Source organism: Acomys russatus, chromosome 14 (assembly GCF_903995435.1).
Source record: "Acomys russatus chromosome 14, mAcoRus1.1, whole genome shotgun sequence".
NCBI classification, from domain to species: Eukaryota; Metazoa; Chordata; class Mammalia; order Rodentia; family Muridae; genus Acomys; species Acomys russatus.
The window spans coordinates 33,631,368-33,652,767 of NC_067150.1; the positions used below are offsets into that span (position 1 = coordinate 33,631,368).

A 21,400-nucleotide genomic window follows, 5' to 3' on the forward strand; every position below is an offset into this window, starting at 1 on the left:
ACATGAGGACTTAAGTTCAAACACACAGCACCCATGTAAAACAGCTGGGCAGATACAGCGAGGGGCTGTTTTAAAGCATTAGGTTGAAAAGCGATAGAAGAAGACACCCAATGACAGCGTCCTGCCGTGGCTTCTGTGCGTGCACGCCCAGGCACAGAACTTGTACGCACACATCCTGCACAAGGGCACCCCACCCCCAAACACATAAAAAAGCAAAGTCAACTGTCCTCAGCATCCTCATGGACAGTACACATAGTCTCCATGCATAAACGAGAATAGGTATAGTATAAAAAGGAACAATAACAAAACGCGGAAAACAACTGAATCTAGCCTAACAGAAAAGAAGGCGCTCAAAGGAAGAGTTGGCAAAGTAAAGCAAATATTACAAAAAGTGGGACAAAAAAGACAAATCTTTAAATCTAAAAATGATAATTAAAAAAAAAAAAGCAAGAATACTGGGTCTAGATGTGATGACTCATTCCTGAAATCCCAGCAACTCGGGAGACAGTGGCAGGAAGATTACCACAAGTGGGAGGCCACTATGGTCTACACAGCTAATTTCAGTGCTCTATAGCTAGATTTTGTTTGAAAAAACAAACAAACAAAAAGAACATGAGGAGATCCAATGACAGAAAGAAGACATAAGTATGTGTCATTAGCTAAACAGTTCAAGAAAACTCCCTCTGACTAAAACACATGGATCTCCATTAGATGGAAAAGAATGTACATCAAAGCCCTTCATAGTGAAAAGTCAAAACACTGGGGCCAAGGGGAGGATCTGATAAGCACGCAGAAAATTTAAGATGAAGTGCAACCACTCACAGACTATCGGCTCAAGCTCGTCATGGCTTTCCTAAAAGCTACTCAAAGGACGGCAACAGATGCCTTATGATTCTAACAAAAAGTTATTGGCAAGTCAAGTGCTCTAAATCCAGCCCAGATGTCAGTCAGATCTGAAGGAAGGACAAAATCAGTTTCAAACCAGTCAGTCCCCAGATACATTTCCTACGTACTCTCTTCCAGGAACCTTCTATATTAACCGTGAGAGCTAAGAAGAGAAAGGAGAGGAAATAGGACACATAACTGTGGACTGTGGATAACTTCACAAAGTTAACTGCATAGGAGCATCAAGGGCAGCTGGTAAGATCACGATGACAGCAGGAAACAAAAAGGGTGAGATGCTCCCACTTAGCCACAGCAGCAGCACTGACCTGCCCAATGGAGTCTCTGCACCATGTGCTACAACAAGCTCCGAGGCTAGCCTGGAGATAGACTGAGAACTTCTCTCCAAAAATAGCTAAGAAGGAAAGGGAAGAGAAACAGAGAGAGTGGGGAGGGGAAAGAGGAAAGGGAGGGGGAGAGGAAAGAGGGAAAAGACAAAAGTAAGGGAGAGGGGGAATGGGGAAAAGAAAAGAGAAAAGGGATAGGGAGAGGTAAGGGGGGGGAAAAGGATCAGGAGAGGGAAAGCGGAAGGAAGGGGTGTTGAGAACTGCTCTCCTGGGCTGGGAAGATGCTCAGTGGGTAAAGCGCTTGCCTCACAGGCTTGAAGGCCTGCACTCCCAGTGTTCCCAGGCTGAGATGAAGATGGAGACTTCCCAGAAGTTCAAGGGCCAGCTAGATTGGCTTATGCAGCAATACCCAGCAAGAGACCTTGTTGGGTGTCTCCACCAAGGTGGAACGCAAGGACCAATGCTGTGGTTGTCCCCTGACCTCCACATCCCCACATGTGAACATGCATGAGCTCACATGTGCAGACATAACTCACACACACACACATAGTCATACACACTGACAGATACACACATTCACATACACAACACAAACATTCACACTGACAGACACACAGGTACACTCACACATATACACTGACACACACAGGTATACTCACACACACAGGTACACTAACACACATACACACACAAATAATCACACTGACGAACATATACATAAGTACATACACACACACACACACACACACACACACACACACAGAGGAAGGGGATTTTTAAAAATTAATCTTCTATAAGAGCACTGGGAGAGGGGAAGGTGACAAGTTGGGAGAACATGTGGGTGGCTGTGACCAAAGCACATGGTACACATGTATGAAAATGTCATAATAAAATCCATTATCTGTACAATGAATATACACTAACAGTTTTTAAAAATCAAAGTTTAAAACAAAAACAAATGTACAACCCCTCAGTTAAAGTGAGTGCCCTAATTGTTAGGCTGTTTGTTCAATAATCACAGATTCCTCCATGACTGCACCCTACAGCCCTCTCTGACTTTCCAAGCCACTGGTGACTTTTTTTTTTGTTTTGTTTTAAATTTTATTTTATTAATTCATTCATATTACATCTCAATGGTTATCCATCCCTTGTATCCTCCCATTCCTCCATCCCTCCCATTTTCCCCTTACTCCCCTCCCCATGACTGTGACTGAGGGGGACCTCCTCCCCCTGTATATGCTCATAGGGTATCAAGTCTCTTCTGGGTAGCCGCCACTGGTGACTTTTAAACAGGGAAGCAGTGGGATGCAGACAGATGACAAGAATCTCACTGCAGACCTAAGAGTGGACTCTGGAAGGGACTGTACGGAGCAAGCCCAGTGTCAATTATCCTCTCAAAAGCAAGCTTGGGAACTGCTTCCAATTCAGGGAAGGACACAGTCCCCTCACCCCTGTCCTGACTACAGGACTACAGAAGTCTCAAGGTGTACCCTGCCCTCCAGCCTCACAGCGGCTGCACAGACCTTCAGCTGTTTCTGTGTTCAGCCACTAGATGGCAGTGGTCATCCTTCTTTTAAAAGGAATGCCTGCCAGCCTGCAAGCAGAAAAATTGGGTCCTCTCCCCTAAGTCTGTAAACACACAAAACACCTTATTCTCTTTGCTGTAATTCCACGCTGTGAGGGAAGCAGAGGTGGAAGACACAGTAGCTGGACTTTTCTGGCAGAGCAGTTTAAAAGCTGGGGTGCTTCCCTCGAGCTACCACACGATCTTGGGGTGCAGCGCGCCCAGAGTCCCCTCCACAACAGGAAATGCCAACTGAGCAAACCAGGGCCAGGACTCACCTAGAGAGGGGCAAGCTTCCTCATCTGAGCCATCAGCACAGTCCCTGTAGCCGTCACACACCCAGGTGTCCATCACACAGGCCCCACTGCTGCAGCGGAAGTAATTGGGCAGACACGTGGAGGGCCCAGGGGTGGGAGAGGGAAGAACACGTGAATCTGAAGAACAAGCGAGCAGATCCTGGGTGTTAGAAGTGGCTGATCTCCAATGAAAAGGTGTCCTGAACTTGTGCTGATGTCACTGTTGCAGCAGCCAAAGGAGACGGGTGGCTGGCGCTGTCCTGAATATCAGCCCACTTAAATAGCATTTGTAAGGGGTACGGAAGGGGTGTGTGAAAAGATGGCACTCTTTCCCTCCCACGTATCAGATTTAATACACTACAATGCTTGCAATGGTGTAGTGGCCGCATGCGTTTGCTCCAGCAGCACCTCCTGACTCAGTCGTCTAAGAAGGCTCAGGAGGCTGGAGAATTCGCACCGAAACCTAGCATGACTTTAGTTAAAGCATCGTGATGGCCCAAGATGAGAAGGCAAAAGGCAACAGAAAGTGTATGTTCTAACTCAGGGCCCCTAAATGTACCAAGACACACAGGACCTGCAAACTTACTAAAGTGCACATGGTCTGCGGTCCCCTGGCATTTCTAAGATAGCCCAGAGAAATGTGGCGGCGGGGGGGGGGGGGCAGGGGGAAGAGTGGGGAGCGTCCTGCAGACCAAATGCTGAGAAGGAAGGCTCTGGGCTCCGTACCCTCACTAAAGCCCTTCAGAACTAGGGATGGGCAGCCTTGGAGAGAGTGGAAATGTATCTCACAGATCGTAAGACAGAAAGTGGGAATCCTGAGGCTGAGGACATGAGTTCAATCTCCGGAGCCTACACAAAAAGCTGAGGACAGTGGCTCATGCTTTCGTAATCGCAGTGCCCAGGAGAAGACAGGGGGGTCTCTGGAGTTTGCAGGGCAGCCAGCTTAGCCTAGTTGGCTAGCCCCATGCCCCCCAGTAAGAGACTCTGTCTCAAAAACCAAGATAAAAAGAGCCTGAGAAGTGACGTCAGAGGCTGACCTCTGACCTCCCTAAGCACCTGCACAAACATACAAAAATGAACAAAGAAATAAAGGAGATGATGTCACAAGAGAACTTGGCATCCTTCCTTTCTCCAAAGCCAGAAGAGCGGGGAGTGCGCCAGCACTCTAGGGACAGTGAGCATCTGCAGGCATGCGGGGCTGTCCTGCTATCCAGGCGGGGTGGGCTGCGGGGCTGGCCAAGTCCCCAGAGCTCTCACCTCCACAATCCTTTTCATCAGACCAGTCGCCACAGTCGTTCTCTCTGTCACATTTCCACCGGTTAGGGATGCAGTGGCCGTTCTCACAGTGGAACTGAAAGTAACGGGAGCAGTTCGGGGCTTCCGTGGGGTTTTCTACAGAGACCAAACACATCATCAGTCACTTCCCCTGCACCTGCGTGAATGCAAGACCTCGCCCACTCATCTCCCCAAGGGCCATGTCCAAGGTCACCTGCACTACTCTCCAGGAGAACAATATAAGGCATCTCTGCATGGACCCAAGGAGGGACAAATACCATCTGTAAACTCAACAGCATCCCATCTTCTTAGGCCTGAACTCCTATTTCTCTCACCTACTCTGGTACCCTGAGAATGGCCACACTGAGTTTTAATCATGACACTTTACCAAAGGAGTAACTTTGGTTTGGTTATTTGGTATGGTTATACCAGGGATGATGTTACGGTCTGCAACTTTCAGAGGGAGGCACACTCCACAGCATTTGCTATCACGGTAAGTTAATCTTCGTTGCTGACACACAGTGGAACTTAAGAGTCGTCATGGAAACAGACCTCTGGGTGTGCTTATCAGAGTTCTTCCAAAAATGTTTCCTAGAGCAGGAAAGACCCACCCTGAGTCTGAGTCGCACATCCCAAGGGCTGCAGCCATGGGCTGAATATTGGGAGAAGTGAACCGAGTGTCCGTGTTTGTTTCTCTCAGCTTCCTGACTGTGTGGCTGTCTCAGGTTGTGGCTGCCACGGTTCCCTTGCTGTGGTAGCCTGCACCCTCACACTCTGTACCAAAATAAACTTTCCTTCCCGAAGGTGCTGTTCTTGTGCATTCTGCCACAAGAAAAGTAGCTAAGACACCGTTATCCTTACGTGCTATCTTCCTCACAGGTGAGGTGGCCCTCCCAGACACCAGTAGGTGCTGGGCGATGCTCACCCCACATGCCTTCCTTTCCCCAGTTGGGAGGGCCACCTCACTTGTGAGGAAGATAGTGTAAGGATAACATGAGAAAGGAGTGTGTGTGTGTGTGGGGGGGGGGGGTGTCCTGGCTTCTCTTACCACAGTTGGCCTCATCAGAGTAATCGCCACAATCATCCATCCCGTCGCATTTCCAAATTAAGCTGATGCACACTCCGTTCTGACACTGGAAGCCAAACTCGTCACACTCCTTGTGGAACTCGGGGTCTTGAGCTAGAGGGTGATAAACATCGGTCACATCCAGGTCGCGGCACGCTGGAGAGTTCAGAGCCGCAGCGCTGCTTGGAAGCAAAGGTCCTCTGCTGGGCAAGCTAAGGGAGTTCTGGGAAGCCAAGGCGGGGACCCAGTCTCAGCAGGGCACACTCTGTGCTAGCTAACCCATTCTGCACACACGCTCACACGGAACGCAAACAGAGCTGAACCCCTAAGCTCCAATACTGCACCTGCTATGGAGAGAACACTTTTAATGAGGAAATTTACATTAAAACAGGGTCATCAGGTGGGGCCCTAATCTAGTATGGCTAGGGTCCATAGGAAAAGATTGTCACTTAAGGTCAGGTTTCTGAGGCCAACTGAGGCAACGTGGCATGACCCTGCTCCATGAAATAAATAAATACAACAACAGTGGAAGTTTAGACACAGAAAAGTAGAGGAGAAAGATCATGTGAAGACATAGGTAAAGGCAGCATCTGCCAGGAGGAGAGGGGGTGCCCCCCCAAGACAGTGCTCATGACACACAGTTTCTGTGGGTTGAGTCACCTAGTAGGTCTACAGCATTTTGTTATAATAGCTCAAGACACGCACAGACTTAGTGCTATGCTTAGAAAACAAAACGTCCCCAACAGGCTTATGTTTGAACACTTGGTCCCTACTCGGTGCCACTATTTTGGGAAGCTACAGAAAGTCTGGGAAGTGTAACTTAACTTAGGAAAGTAGGGTGTCTGGGGCTGGGCCTTTGAAGGTTGTACTGGCTCAGCAGCATCCTTTTTCACTGCTTCCTGTGTGCCATGGGGCAAAATGCTCTCCCCTACTGCACTCCTGCCACCACAATATTCTGCCCAAGTATATGAAGCCAAGCAACCACGGACCAAACCCTAGGAAACCACAAGCGAAAGTAAACCCTTCCTCTTTTAAGGCTGTTTCTGCCAGCTATTCGGTCACGGTGACACAAAAGGGATGGCTAGGGACATTTTGCAACAGGAGGGGTTGGCTGTAAAATGAAGGGTACAAAGTGGGGTTCCGTGCCATAAAGACCCTGGAGCAAAGCTGTGCTGCAGAGAGATTAGCTCGTCCTAGGGGATGGCCGGCCAGTCCCCTCCCCACTCAGCAGCCCCGTCACATTCATGTATTAATAATTGATACGAAGAAGCATCAGTGCCTACGTGAAAATGGGACAACAACACAAAGCAGGCTCAGGCACTCAGACATGACCTGCATCCGAGTCTTAGGTGCCCCACAGAGAGGCCAGCTCCCGTGAGCATGTGACCTCCCCGCCCGTTCACTCACAGCATCCAGCGAAGGCCGCATCCTCGTCAGAGCCGTCTCGGCACTGGACAATCCCGTCGCACACCATGGAGTGGAACAGGCACTGCTGGCGGTTCTTACACACAAAGTCCATGAAGCGCGTGCAGAAGGGCTCTGAGAGAGAGTGGAGGGGAAGGCTGGCAGGGATGCTCCATGTTGTCTCTGAGCAAACGCACGTGGACAGACATACCACTCGTAGTGACGTGATGGTCACTGTGGATGGACTACCTGTTTACCTGAGCTAAAGTGCCTGTCATAGAGTACGCTGCTCAACCTCCGAGACAACGCTATAGGAAATTTTATTGTCTCTGCATACAGAATAGGAACATAAGGGTAGCAACATGGAGTTGATTAGTCTTTCTGCTGAGGGCACATAGCTAATGAGATAGAAGCCTAAACTGTACCCCCAGAGCTGCCTGGCACAAAGCCCACACCTTCTCCATGACTAAGATGACGCTGGCACTCTGATATGGAGGTTGGCAATCATTTTCTACAAGATGCCAGCGCTGCAGGCTGAGCGTCGCCCCTACCTCCAGCTCATCTGTGGAAGCCCTAAGAACGATGTAAGTAACTCTTTCTGAAGACAGGTCCTTTAGAAAAGCTACTGAGTTGTAAAAGGTCACAAGGATAAAAGAAGTCACAATAGGACAGGAGTCCCTGCAAGAACAGACAGCAGGGTCCATACAGAGAAGAGATCTTGTGAACCCATAGCAAGAAGGAATCTGGATCTGAATAACAGCTGCCTTTTTATAGCCTTCATCATCTTGGGGGCCAATTCCTTGGAATACGCCCTCTCTACAAGTGTGTGTGTGTGTGTGTGTGTGTGTGTGTGTGTGTGTGTGTGAGTGTGTGTGAAACTAACTTAAGATGCTGTTCCTATGAGAACCCCATGCTATTAGAGGAAGAAGAACTGAGCTTTGTGACAGAGAAGAAGCCTAAAATACAGCTTGTTCCGCCTACTTGGTTTCATGCCATGTGCAACACATAAAACATGATGCCGAATGTGTCAATGTAATTTCATTTAGAAGAACTGGTTATAGGATGACTCTGGCCACAGGCCAGTCAGCCATGCCTATACAAACACATTTGCTTTTGAGCGATGGGCTGGATCCTGCCTAGAGGCTGGATCTAGCACCTGCATTAAGACATTTGCTCTCAACCTAGACTGCACATTATAATCACATGGAGCACTGAGAAAAGGAAGGAAGGAGGGAAGGAAGGAAGGAAAAGAAAAAATCTGGGAAGATCTCAACACCCAATCCACACTCTAACTAACTCAGAATATCTGTGGGAGCTCCCAGATGCTGTGGCTTTTACAAGTCCCCGACTATTTCCAGCATTTTCCACAGATGTGAACCACAGCCAATCTTTTTAGGAATGAAAATGGGGTATAAAAGGGTCGTCTAGCCTAAAACATTTCTCAAGTGATACTCAGTAATAAACATTAATGAAACCAGTCAAGTGGAAGAGGAAAGTACCCAGGTGGAAACAATCAGAAAGCTGAACGTATACCTGACCACCAAACAGCAATGGTCCAACGCCACAATTGTCATCTTAAGGCATCCTTCTCCCCGGGACTTGTCTCCCTGCCTAACTCACCCTCTAGGTCAAGAACTCTGGGGCCAGGACTAAAGAAATGACCAGATTGGTCCAGCCACCAGGCAAGGAATGGACTCACCACAGTGCTGCTCGTCAGAGCCATCGGGGCAATCGCGCAGACCGTCACAGTGCTTGCTGGATGGGATGCAAGTGCCGTTCGGGCAATGGAACCCGTTGCACTTCTTCTCTGAAATGTAAGTCAATCACAGAAGAATGACAGTGAAGCAACAGGCGGGCACTCACACTTGTTGGCAGGAAGCAAGGCCACGCCACCTCCAGGGTGGCTTGTTACTGGCTAGCAAAGTTACAAACTGACATAGACATTTTTGATCCCGCAATTCCAAAAAGCAGAAATGCATTATATTTACACACATGTGTTCTCAGAGATAATATATGAAGAAACTGCAGCCGGAACTTAGTGTAAGTACAAATGTTCCCATGCAACACTGGGTAGCAGAAGCAAGCCGCCTGTATGGAGAGACTGCTCAATAATTGGATACATGAGTCAGAGGAAGACTACTACTTAAAGAAAAAAACCATCCAGGATAAACAATTATGTAAAAACAAGTATAACGAGGTACAAAATAACATTCGTGGCATATTGTGTGTATATGAAAAAATATGAAGAACACACGGTGCCTTTGAATTTATACTTCATATAACAACAAGGCGTGTGCTGAGAAGTGTGTCGGTAGCCAGTTTTGCTGCTGCGTGAACATTTTAAGAGCACAGTTAGGCGGCCATTCGTTTCACGTGTCCTCAAGAGACGAGGTAAACAGCAGAGGTGTGACACGGCCACCAGGTAGAGTGGCAGGCCCTGCTGGCTGACTTTCCCATGAGGAGAAGGGAGCCATAGTAATAGTAAAGCGGCTAGTGATCACACAGCGACGCACGAACGGCAGCGCAATAACAAGCCGCACATAACATCTAGTTGTGTGTCCCACGCACGTATATGGCTGGCAGCACTATAGGTGTATTTGCCCCAACTCCAACACAAACCCACGAGTGGCACATCCCACCATGCTGTTAGGAGGCCCAGGGTCAGTACCTGACAGGATGTTCTATGTCCCCTGTCATCATATAGGGACCATTGTGAACGCTGCCCATCACTGACTGAAACATCCTTATACAGCACAAAAATAGTCTTAAACAGTTAAAAGCATTAGCCGATATGTAAAACCATTAAATTATGGTTTCCTCCAGGAATAAGGCAGAAAGTATGCAGACAGATGGGAAGGTAACTTTAACTCTAGACTCCTTTATGCTCTTTCTATTGTCAACTCCCTGACTGTCCTATTAAAAATTCATTGTATTTTTATAAGAAAATGTAAAGCTTTGGTGAATGGGGGGAAAAAGACACAAAATCCTAGTTATTAAATCTGGATTTTTTTAATGCTCTACAAAATACTTAGTACCTTAATTCTTATTCCTAAGGCACAAACCTTTTGGAGTATGTTTGCTTAGAGACAATGAGAGCCAGAGGTTTCACAGTCACTTCCAGTGGAAAGGAAACCAGAACTAAAGGGTCCCGATACCTACACCCAGCCCTTTACCCTAAGTCTCTCTCTCCTGAGCACTGCAAAAAGAGAAGGCAGTTACCGGGGTGTGAGCAGCCTTTGAGAGCCCAGTGCCTTGTGGGTTACTCTGCAAAGACTAGTTCTAAGGCAAGGAAATATGTTGCAGTGGGTAAAAAGTCACCATTCTTAGAAAATTAGTCACACACACACACACAAAAAAAAAAAGTTCAGAGAAAGAGTCCATGAGTCTCATGCCTTAGGAAAATGTTCAATGCTGCTAAATAAAAATAGTTTTGGAGAGAGGTAAAATACCATAGAGAGGCACAGTCATAAAGCCCTGAAAACGAGTAGGAGGATGAAGGCTAATATCAAGGGAGATGATGGGGAATGTGCAGATGGGCAGAGAGCACTTAGGATAATCTAGCAGCGAAGGGAACTATGGGAAGGCGCAGGAACTTCTGGCACCTTGAGCCCATGCTGTGCAAAGTATCCGCCCCCCTGCCCCGCCCCGAAAATACATCAAAGGCAAAACAAGCCTTCTAAGGGCATGGAGCGTTCTTCTGGTTTAACAATGAGAATTGAAAGCTCTCAGATGCCCAGCAGAGATCAACTAATAAGCCAGATAATCCTAATTAATATAAAATAAATACACATCCTTCATAAAAGTGCACAGCACAGAAAAGGCAGGTACACGGACATACCTGAGAGTGCGCATGCACACATGCCTGCTAATGCGGGACAACAGAGTTTCACTTCCTGGATCTTTGGCTGCCCCTCCCCCTGAATGACAGACCCAGGGGAAGGCTGGAAAGACTGGGAGGAGGGGGAGGCCAGGGAATCTGCATTTACCACAGCTGACGGGATCTTCATCAGAACCGTCCTGGCAATCTGCGTCACCGTCACACGCCCATCGCTGGGGGATGCAGTGGCCGTTATGGCACTGGAAATTAGAGGCCTCACAGGTGTGGTAGATGGCTGCCAACAGAGAAGAGGACAAAGTCATTCTCCCTTTTCCTCCTCCCCCATCAACTACCCGGAGAAAGTCCTATGCTGGATACCAAGGTGGGGACTTTGGGAGCAGCTGAGGTACACGTAGTTTTCCCTTAGTAATGTCTGTGCTGCAGGTGAGGTCAGAAGACCCGTGACCAGGGAGCCACTATGAGGAGGGAGCACTCAGAGGATGGAGAGCACTCACTCCCCCCATCCACATCTACAAGCCAGTGATAGAGCATTGTGTCCCCTACAATCACTTGGAAAAAGAAAAGAAAAGGCAGTGCTAGAGAAACAGTCACCACTGTGCAAATGGCCCCTTTCTTTGCACAAGGACCAAGGTCACCAGGCATTAATTCAGGAGTGTCTCAGCAGTCATAGGCAAGTTACATGGGGACAGGCCTAGGCACCTAGGGAAAAGACTCCTCACAGCAGCCAATGGGGCATTTTCCAAAGGAGGAGCAGGCTTGGCGAGATTAGGAGACAGAGACCGGTGTAACAGTAGCAGACTGTGTGAGTCTACAGTGGGCACTTCCTCTTCTGTGTGCTGTTAGTGCATGCTCTCACATAAGGCCACTTTCTTCAGATGCCATGAGATAAGAGGTGTTGTGTGTTCTGGAGGGAAGGTTCTAGACCGTCCTCAGCAACTGTCTGGGGGCCTCAATTTTGCCTCATCATCCAGGCATCTTGAGAGTTCTTCTAAGTTATGAAGTGTGTAACTGTACATAATTCTAAGTAACACTACCCGGTTTGGAATGCAGAAACCTCCAGGGCCACAGAAAACAATGGATTCATCTCGAATCTCAAAAAAAGCAAGCCTGAATCCTGGAATGACCTAAATCTTCTAGAAAGGCAAGAGCAAAACCTGCCACACTCAGTATCCAGTATAATCACCTGAAAGGTGGTTCTCACCCTTCCTAACGCTGTGACCCTTTGATACAGTCCATGTTGTGGTGACCCCAACCATAAAATTATTTTTGTTGCTACTTCATAACTTTGTTACTGTTATGAATCATAATATAAAATATCTATCGGATATGCAGGATATATGGTATGGGGCCCCTGTGAAAGGGGGCATTCGACGCCCCCCCCCCCGAAGGGGTCACGACCTGCAGGTTAGGGCTGCTGACCTAAAAAGAAGCCAATGAGACAAAAAGATGTAGTTTTTTTTTTATTTGTTTTTGGTTTACCAATGTATTTATTTATTTGTTTGTTAAATTTGAGTCAGTCTCTCTATGTAGCCCTGGCTGCCATGAAACTCACTATACAGACCAGGCTGGCTTTGAACTTGCAGAGATCAACTTGTCTCTGCCTCTCAAATGCTGGAATAAAGGCTGTGCCACCACACCGGGCCCTAGAGGTACTGTTATGAACTAACAGTTTCATTTGCACATAGGAAGTCATGAAACACAGCTCCGAATCTCCAAAGATTAGCTCAAGTACATAATACCTGCACCAACCCAAAGCAACAGTTCAAGGGTCTTTTCCATCCTCCCAGGAAGAAATAGGAAGCTGCTTTAATCTGTTCACTGATGAAGGAAAGCCAGAACTTGAGTTGTTTGTAATGGACATAGAGAAATACACAGTGCCCTTCTGCCCCCTGATTTGCAGGGGACACACTTTAAGACATTGCATGGATATACAGACCTTCAGGTAGTGCTGAAGACCACATACATATATACTGCTGTATATAAACCTATGATGTTTTAATCACAGAAATAGTAGCCATAAACAATGAATAATAATCAGATAGAATAAGTAAAATAACATGCCATAATGAAACGCATTTGCAATTTAAAGATTGTGTATTTCTGGAATTTTCTATTTAATATTTTTTTTGGATGTGGGTAGATCATTGGTAAGTCAAACAGCAAGAGAAAAACATGGGCAAGAAAATATTGTAACCTAAAGAAGCTCCTTGTTGGTCCTGCTGTGTGAATCTTCCAACAGAAGGAAACAAACAAGACCGGGTGGGGCACACTATTAAAAGGTTGGAAGAACTGGCTCATGATGTCTGCCAGAATTTCTACTAAATTGAAGGCTATTCTTTTGCAATGTTCAGAAATACCCAGAACCTAGTTCTTCAAACAAGTACTATCCATTTATCTGTCTTTTTATTTCTTTAAAGACCAAAGAAGCAGGGGACATAAGTGTACGGAGATTTTCTGATGTTTGCAAGCCTGGGCACTTAGAATCCATTAAACATCTTTTATAACATACTCGTGCTGAGAAGAGGACTGGATGAATGGTAGCTCATGAATTTCTGCCCAGCAACAGCCATGCCCTACACTCTTTTTGATTTATCGATGTTGAGAGTCCAACGTCCTCTAACAAACTTCTGTCTGGCTTGTTTTCACAGAGCATAAAGTCCTCTAAAGCCATTGCCATGAGAACCTACTTGTTATTCAGCCTGTGCACTTTGTTTTTTAATTGAAAACAATTTCAAAGCGCTGGTGGGCTTCCCAAATGACAATCTGGGAGGCCTGCCTGGGATCTCCAGATGTTAGCCCAGAGGCCGAGATTAGAAAAGTTCATCTGCTTGTATAATTTTACTCAGGTGGCATGGCATGCCTAGAACCTTTCCCTTTTCTGGATTAAAAACTAAAATCTTCTGAGTAACTGACTAGTCCTGTGGTTTAAACAATATATGATCATATATATGTAACTGTGGGGTAAGTATCAGTTTAGCAGAGACATTACCACTAGCCCTCTGACTTTGATACTTCCCAGAGTATCAACACCAGTTGGGACATCTGATTAAAGCCATTAGCACACGAGTGGACCTAAACAGATGAATACAAAAATCTAAGGAGGAAGACGGCTGTCTCACTTCGTAGAAAGTACTGGGCTACTGGGGAGTGCACGAGGGGAAAGACATGTGACAAGAACTAAATTTGAATAATTAATGATATAAAGTTTATAATATATAATATAAAATTTATAATAAATATATGAATGATATGATGTTATAAAGAAAAAAGCATACAGAGAGGTAGAAAGAAATAAGGTTTTCTCTAAAACAAACAAACAAAAAAATCATCTATAGGCATGGAAATAAGAATTAGATTTGGCTGGAAAGAGAACCGATGCATTGGAAAGTAGATCTAAAGAAGTAACTCAGATCTCAGTTAAGAGTCCAAATGAGTAAACATAATAACTGGACGAGGGAGCAACAGGATGGTGTTGCCAACAAAGGGCCGAGGGTAAGTGCTGGACATCAGGGACCTTGATGAATGAACTACATGGCTGGAACACCCATCTGTTGATGAAAAGCACACATTCTCTTAAAAACAAAACAGGTCTCCAAGTAAAGCAGGTGAAATTTCATAACAATGAAAACTAGAGAAACACGTGTGCTAAGAAAAGAATTAGAACAAGAGTCAGCACAAGAGTCTATACAAACTGGAATAATTCCACTGATAATATTACAGAAAAATACTATAAACGAAGAGATCCAGACTCATCTGAATCACAGACTAAGGGTTAGCAAAGCCCTGAGACAGTTTAGCACTCTCAGTCTTCCGTTGTAAGAACCCCTGAAGGCCATGGAAGGAGACACAATGGGTACAAGACAATACGGACATGCTGACAAATAAGGCAAGAGGGCTCAGCTGATGAAGGTACTCGCTGCCAATCCTGATGACCTGAGTTCAGTCCCTGGGATCTACAATGACAGAAGGCAAGCACTGGCTCCTGAAAGTTATCCCGTGACCTTCACACATGTCTTCACAGGTGTGTGCACTCATGCTGCACACATGGCAGATAGATAGATGATAGACAGATAGACAGACAGAGAGATGATAGATAGACGATAGATGATTAATAGATAGATAGATAGATAGATAGATAGATGACAGACAGAGAGATAGATAGATGATTGATAGATAGAGAATAGATAGATAGATGACAGATAAATAGATAGGTGATAGATAGATAGAAAGATGATAGATGAGAAATAGATAATCAATAGACATAGAGGATAGATGAAAATAAATAGAAATAGATGATAAATAGATAGACAATAGATGTAGATAGATATATAAGCAATAACTGACTAATTTCAGGCTTTACTTATTTATTTATGATGGTAATCAAACCCAGGTTCTCAATCATGCTGGGCAAATGCTCTATCACTGACCTACACTCCCAACCCTGATGCTCATATTTTTAAGAGATAAAATTAAAATATTAACTAGCCAGTGCTTTTAATTCTCAATAGTTTACTAAGACTTTAATTTTGGAATTTTGGGCAAGGGTGTAAAAGTGTTTATACACCTATGAGAGAGGAAAGATGTTAAGAGTACACAAGAAATTATGTCTAAAGTGAATATCAAAACAATTAGGGTCTGTTAGAAAGCATAAAGACCTCAAACCACTCTGGGTGGTGGCAGGGTGGGATAGAACGAAGAACTCTTTGTCTTAACTCAATAGATCAGGAAAAGAAGTGTCATGCCTATGGCAGAATGAGCTCAGAGCCACCCTCCAACTGTTCTGAGATGACAAAAAGAAAAATCAACCTTAAAAGGGTTTGAAGGCCCATTGGCACAGGGGTACAGTTAAATGGCAAAACTGGAGCTCCATCCCTGACTACAGAAAACCACAGAAAAATCTGGAGTCTATGACACACCCACCCATAGCACTGAAGTGGAAATTCATTCTGGAAGTCTGGCACAAGCGAGGGGGAAGCTGGGTTGACCTAACTAAGGAGATGTTCAGTCACACTGCAATTTACGTACTGACTGCCCAAGCACACCTTTCTAACACATCAACTAGTTATCTATGCAAACTCAAGCCTGAAGACAGCATCTGCATGCTTCTGGGCTTGTGGCAGCTCCCTGGACAGCCTGCATGTTCTTCCTCAATAGGCCACATATATGTACCGAAGTATTGTCCTGCACCCTTCTCAGGGCAGAGGCATAGACATGTAGACCACACCCAAAAAACACGTGGCCTTCTCTTCTCAGGGCTGAGATTGGGGGACATTACATAGCATCCTAATGATACAAAGAGCCATTGTTTTTGGAGTGCTTAGACTGAATAGAATTCTAGCCTCTAGAGGAATCCAGGAATTCAGAAAATTTTTCTATTCTAATTTTAGTTTTTGAAAAATTATAGTCATATAAAAGCATAGGGTCAACATGAAGGATATTAGAAAGCACCTTGTGCTTATTTCTTACAACCTTCCCAACTCCTTGAACTAGCCCAGTGTGCACCACTCCAAATCCTCCATAACACACACTATAATATAAACACTACCATGGATTCATTCACGAAAATAATGTAGGCATGGGTGAAACCAAGAGAGCACTTAGAACACAGCTCCTACCTTATGCCACCTGGCCTTCCTTTCCTATCCATGGTGTTGCCAGTTTTATTTTTGATCAAATACTGTGTCAAAGAAATGCAAGCCCAGTTTGCATTTTAACTGTTTTTTTGTGAACCCTTAATTGTTCAATGCTACTCAAACCATGGATTTGCTGGCTCACATCCATCTGTAAGTCCAGTTCTAGTGTATCTGATGCCCTGCTCTGACCTCCTCTGAGGGCACTGCATGCACATAGCACAAATGCAAATATGCAGGCAAAACACCAATACACATAAAGTAAGAATAAATCTTAAAAAAAAAAAAAAAAGCTCCGAGGCCAACTGTCAGTCTGTGTGAATGGTTTATTACTTAATGGTCCCAAAGATGTAAGAAGATGGATCCAGAACATTAATTCCCCAAAGCACTATGGACTTCTGCTCATAGCTCCTACCTTGTCACTCACAGGCTCCAAGGAGAGCTGACCTAGCTGTCTCCAGTACTAATTCTCAGCATCTAATTTCTATGTTTATTTAAGGCCTAAATGCTAACCGGTATGCAAATAGATGAGCACTATTGGCTAGGTCTAGACAGTACTGACCAGTGCAGTTGGCTTCATCAGACCAGTCCCTGCAGTCGTTGTCTCCGTCGCACACCCAGGAGGACCGGATGCACATCCCAGAGCTGCAGTTGAACTCATCACTGCGACACTGATGCATCTCTGTAGGGGAGAAAGCACAGCAGGGATGTGGGAGGGGATGCTCAGAGTCCTGCCTCTGGGGTTAGACATCTAAGAAGTCAGAAATGGACGTTTGCCACTGATCATTCAGTGTGGACACAGACTCCTTCACCAGGAGCCACCCATCACAGAACATCCACAGACACTGTGGATGGAAAGGCCTCAAACCAAGGACATAAGGTCACCTAGAACTGTTCCTACCATGCGTGCTGCAAATGGGCTCTAGTTGTGCTCAGATACTGACACTCTGGGACTCTGAGGAAAAAAAAAAAAAAAAAAAACCAACCTCACCCATTTATGATGACATTCACTTATCCTACTTCACAAACAGTTCTGCACCTGCTAAGGCAATGAGCAGAAGTTGGGATGCAGTGGTGAGGGGGGCCAGAAAGTAGAAGTTTCAAGAACTGGAGATCCACTGCTGAGGAAGAGCTGTGGGCTGGTCACTGGAAGATGCTCACCTGGAGGGAAGTGGTTCTAGTGTTGACAGTTCTGAGGGAGGAGACAAAGCTCAGAACCTTCCTCTGGGATGCCCATGGCTTCCCTCTCCAGAAGGAAAGGTTCCTGGGGCCAAGGATGCAGTGCAGCTTATCCAAAAGAACCAAGGATTGCCTAGAATATCGTTTGTAGGCCCCAGGGAATCACAAAATCCCATTGAGGCTCTTACATGCACACATTCCCAAATCCCTACATGGGACTCATCACCGATGCAACAGAACAAGAGATGGGACCTTTAGGAGGTGACTAAGAGCAGGATCCATGACCTCATTGGGGGACAAGGTACTCTTTACCACTCCTGCCACCCACCTGGGGACACAGAGAGGCCAGGCCCTCATGAGATATCAAAGCTGCTGGTACCTTGATCTGAGAATTCCCAGACTCAAGAGAAGGAGAAGTCAGACTCTACTGTTTATAAGTCATATGATCTAATTTTTATTTATTTTTATTTTTTTACAGAAGCCCAAATGGACTGAGACACAGAACTTCCAAGTGGAATAGTCATAAGCCTCAAAAACAAAAACAAAACAAAACAAACTAAAAACTAGGACCAGTGGAGCAGGTCACTGGCTCCATGTAGCAGATGAAGGTATTTGCCATGTGAGCCTGACACTCTTGTCTCCATCCTCAGAACCCACGTAAAACTGGAAGGAAAGAGCTCCATGATGTTGTCCTCTGACCTCCACATATGTGCCATGGTACACACACACACACACACACACACACACACACACACACACACACACACACACACACACACTAAAGATGGAAGCAAACAAGAACAGCCAAGCATGGGACCCAGGGCAGCTGTCCAAGTTGCTTTCCTCAAAGACGGGTTGGTAGGAAAGGTGGTGAATAAGGCATTCATGTAGAAAGAGCCAGAGACTCATAATCCTGTGACGGTCTCAGGAACAATGACCATGAATGAGCCACGAACCGTGAATGGGGCTGGAGCACAGGGGGTGCTGAAGTAACTGAGTGTTCAACTATTTGCCCAGGCACAGAACTAGACAACAACAGACACACGGAACCATGTGGGGTTACATTTCCTCTAGAGGAAGGTACATTTCTACCTCATGCACACAAGTCAGCCTTCTGAGTTCTGGGACAGAAATGAATGAAGGAAAAAGTTGTAGACACCAAGGCTACTTTTAGTGATATTTGGTGAAAGAATATTATGAGGGAAAAAAAAACCCAAAATCTCCATTCCTCCTCTAGCCAGGCCAGGGTCCACTCTATGCAAAAGTGGCCCTGAGTGTGACCAATAATTTGTTTGTGTTAAGACGATTTGTGAACACGCCCTGCTCCATGAGATCTGGTCCTCTGGTCCTCGTAAGCCAAACCGCCTGCTCATAGCCAACAAAGCAGGCCCTGTCCACACACACAGGCTTGACCTGGTGGACAGAGGGGAGGGCCAGCAGGGCCTCAGCGACTCGTTGCCACGTCTGAATCACTTCCCTTCCTGACTGACAGCTCCTGCAGGCTCATGCACTACGCACACTGTATAAAACCTCCTTCTACAGTGGTAACAGCTCAGGCCCAGTGCCTGCTAAGACAGGGCTCACAGGATTGGCAAGCCAGTGCCATGCAACAGAAAGGCGTTACAAAGGAGGGGTGAGGCCCAGCTCCCCATTCTGACATGACGTGATCCTGTCATCTTGAATAGTCCCACTGAGGAGAGCATTAAGAACCACTCCGGGCACAGAGTAGATGAGAGGCCCCACTAGTCCCTGTGATGGCAACACATTAGTCTTCCAAATGTAAAACCCTCCATGAAGAAAGCCGATGCTGCCAGCCAGTTCCTAAAAGAGGTGATGACATTAGATTGGTTTAAAACAAGAACAACCGTAAGTCTGTGTGGCTGCACAGAGGCATCTATCTGCACTCCCAGCACTCAGAATCTGAGGCAGGAAGATCCGGGATTCCAAGCCACCCTAGGCTATATCCCTTGTCTCAAAAAACAAAGCAAAGCAAACAAACAAACAAAAAACCAAACCAAAACAATAGCAAAAAAAGACATTAAAAGTCACAAAGGTCAGATCCTAGGGCCGATATTCCATTTGCCCAGAGGTGGGGGGTGGCAGCGTCTCTCTATAGTTATTAAGAACCAACAGGTTGGGGACAGAAAGATGGCTCAGTGGGTACAGTGCTTACCATGCAAGCCTGATGCCCAGAGTTTGAGCTCCACAACCCATGTAAAGACGGGAAGGTGAGAACTGATTACAGAGCTGTTACCCCTACACACACACACACACACACACACACACACACACACACACACACACACACACAAAACAGTCCCTCTCCACTCATACAAACCATGGCACATGTACTCATGTATATATATGTACATATGTACATATATGTACATATGTACATATATATACATACACACATACATACATACACACACACATACACACATCACAGCCACACACAGTAACAATAAATAAAAAAAATTTTTTTAAAAAGAACCCATTGAATTCACTCAGAAAACATACACCCTTGCTTTCACATCTCCCTTACAGATTGTCTGAAAGAGAAAACAGGATCCATTTTTCAGATTGGAAAACAAAGGCTAATCAAGAGTAAGTATTGCAGGCAGGGTCTAGATGCCAACACCTGACCAGGAATCCAACCTGCTACTAGCCAGAGACTGAGTGTTTGCAGAATAACTGACTGCCCCTGGAAGACAGTAAAGTGGCTCTAGAAAAACTGAGCAGAGGAAAGGAGTGACTGGCCCCTGTGACGAGGGTAGAGCTGGCCATGCAGCTGGAAGACACTAAATGCCGAACTGTCCATCAGAAACTTTCTACTCCAATCCACCCTGTCCACCAGCACAGCCCCATGGGCAGCATGAGGGCCCTCCCCCAAACACCCCCTTACCACAGTGACTCTCATCACTGTTGTCCCCACAGTCATCTTCAAGGTCACACTTATAGGAGAGCGGAATGCATGTCCCCGACTCCTGGCACCGGAACTGAGTGTCTGCATCACAGACCGTGGTGGCTACAGTGGGAAAGAAAGGACACATTTGTCACGTCCAGTTCATCCCCTGGCCCGCTACAAACCTCCCACCGGAATAGCAGTTGAAACTAGAGAGAGGAAGATTTTAATTACAACAACAAGAACTAAATCCCAACCTCATGGCAGAAACAAATCACACAGGAGCCTGAAACCTCCATCCAAGCTGGGTAAAGACATGTGTCTCCAGGACCGGTTATAGATACAAACAGGGCCTAGAGAGTGAGACACTGCTGTCTGGCAGGGAGTGGGAATGAGGGGCTGAAGTAGACCCTAAAGTCCTTCCAGAGTGTCAAGCACTCTTCCCAAGTAAGTGACATGAGCACTGTTGTCTACAAAAGTATAGCAAAGGAAGTCCCATCCTGTACCAGCAGTGGCCCCACATCACAGAGGTGAAAGGAACGCACACCTACAACCCTGTAGCAGAAACGAGTAAGGGCTGGGGTCCAATCCTAGCTCTAACTCTTCCTGGGGCAAGTGATCTTAGTCTCCCTAAGCTGCCATTCCCTCTGTAGTAGAGTGAAGGTAAGGCAACTGTGGCGCCATCAGTCAGAAAGACTCTCTCCACTTGGATTCTCCCACCCACCACTTACGGATCCCGCCTCACCTAACACCGGTGAAGATGACTGCTACCTGGTGCATTATTATGGACACAGAAGAGTACAGGGTTAGGGCTATCACACCCTATCAAGCAGACTGTAGAGCTAATAGACTCTTACGAGGGTCTCTTTTCTCTCTCATTATGCCTCAGCATCATAGGGGTGCTTATGGAAATTGACCAACTCACTCTCCTAAACAGAAATGTCCTGGCTGATCCAGGAACCCCACCCCCCGGGGCCCAGGGAAAGGCCCTCAGGAGATGAGAGAAGGAAGGCT

General features: G+C 46.1%; 1 protein-coding gene across 1 annotated transcript in view; it reads right to left on the reverse strand.

The window, feature by feature from the left end:
• Nucleotides 1–21,400, reverse strand: part of Sorl1 (sortilin related receptor 1) — a 162,733-nt gene that overhangs the window by 32,107 nt on the left and 109,226 nt on the right. Inside the window, exons 24-31 of the mRNA XM_051156240.1 lie at nucleotides 20,387–20,509; nucleotides 16,865–16,984; nucleotides 10,821–10,946; nucleotides 8,534–8,641; nucleotides 6,838–6,969; nucleotides 5,413–5,544; nucleotides 4,347–4,481; nucleotides 3,072–3,227 (exon numbers count right to left, since the gene is read on the reverse strand). Coding sequence (XP_051012197.1) covers nucleotides 3,072–3,227; nucleotides 4,347–4,481; nucleotides 5,413–5,544; nucleotides 6,838–6,969; nucleotides 8,534–8,641; nucleotides 10,821–10,946; nucleotides 16,865–16,984; nucleotides 20,387–20,509 — 1,032 coding nt within the window. The remainder of the gene's footprint in view (nucleotides 1–3,071; nucleotides 3,228–4,346; nucleotides 4,482–5,412; nucleotides 5,545–6,837; nucleotides 6,970–8,533; nucleotides 8,642–10,820; nucleotides 10,947–16,864; nucleotides 16,985–20,386; nucleotides 20,510–21,400) is intronic.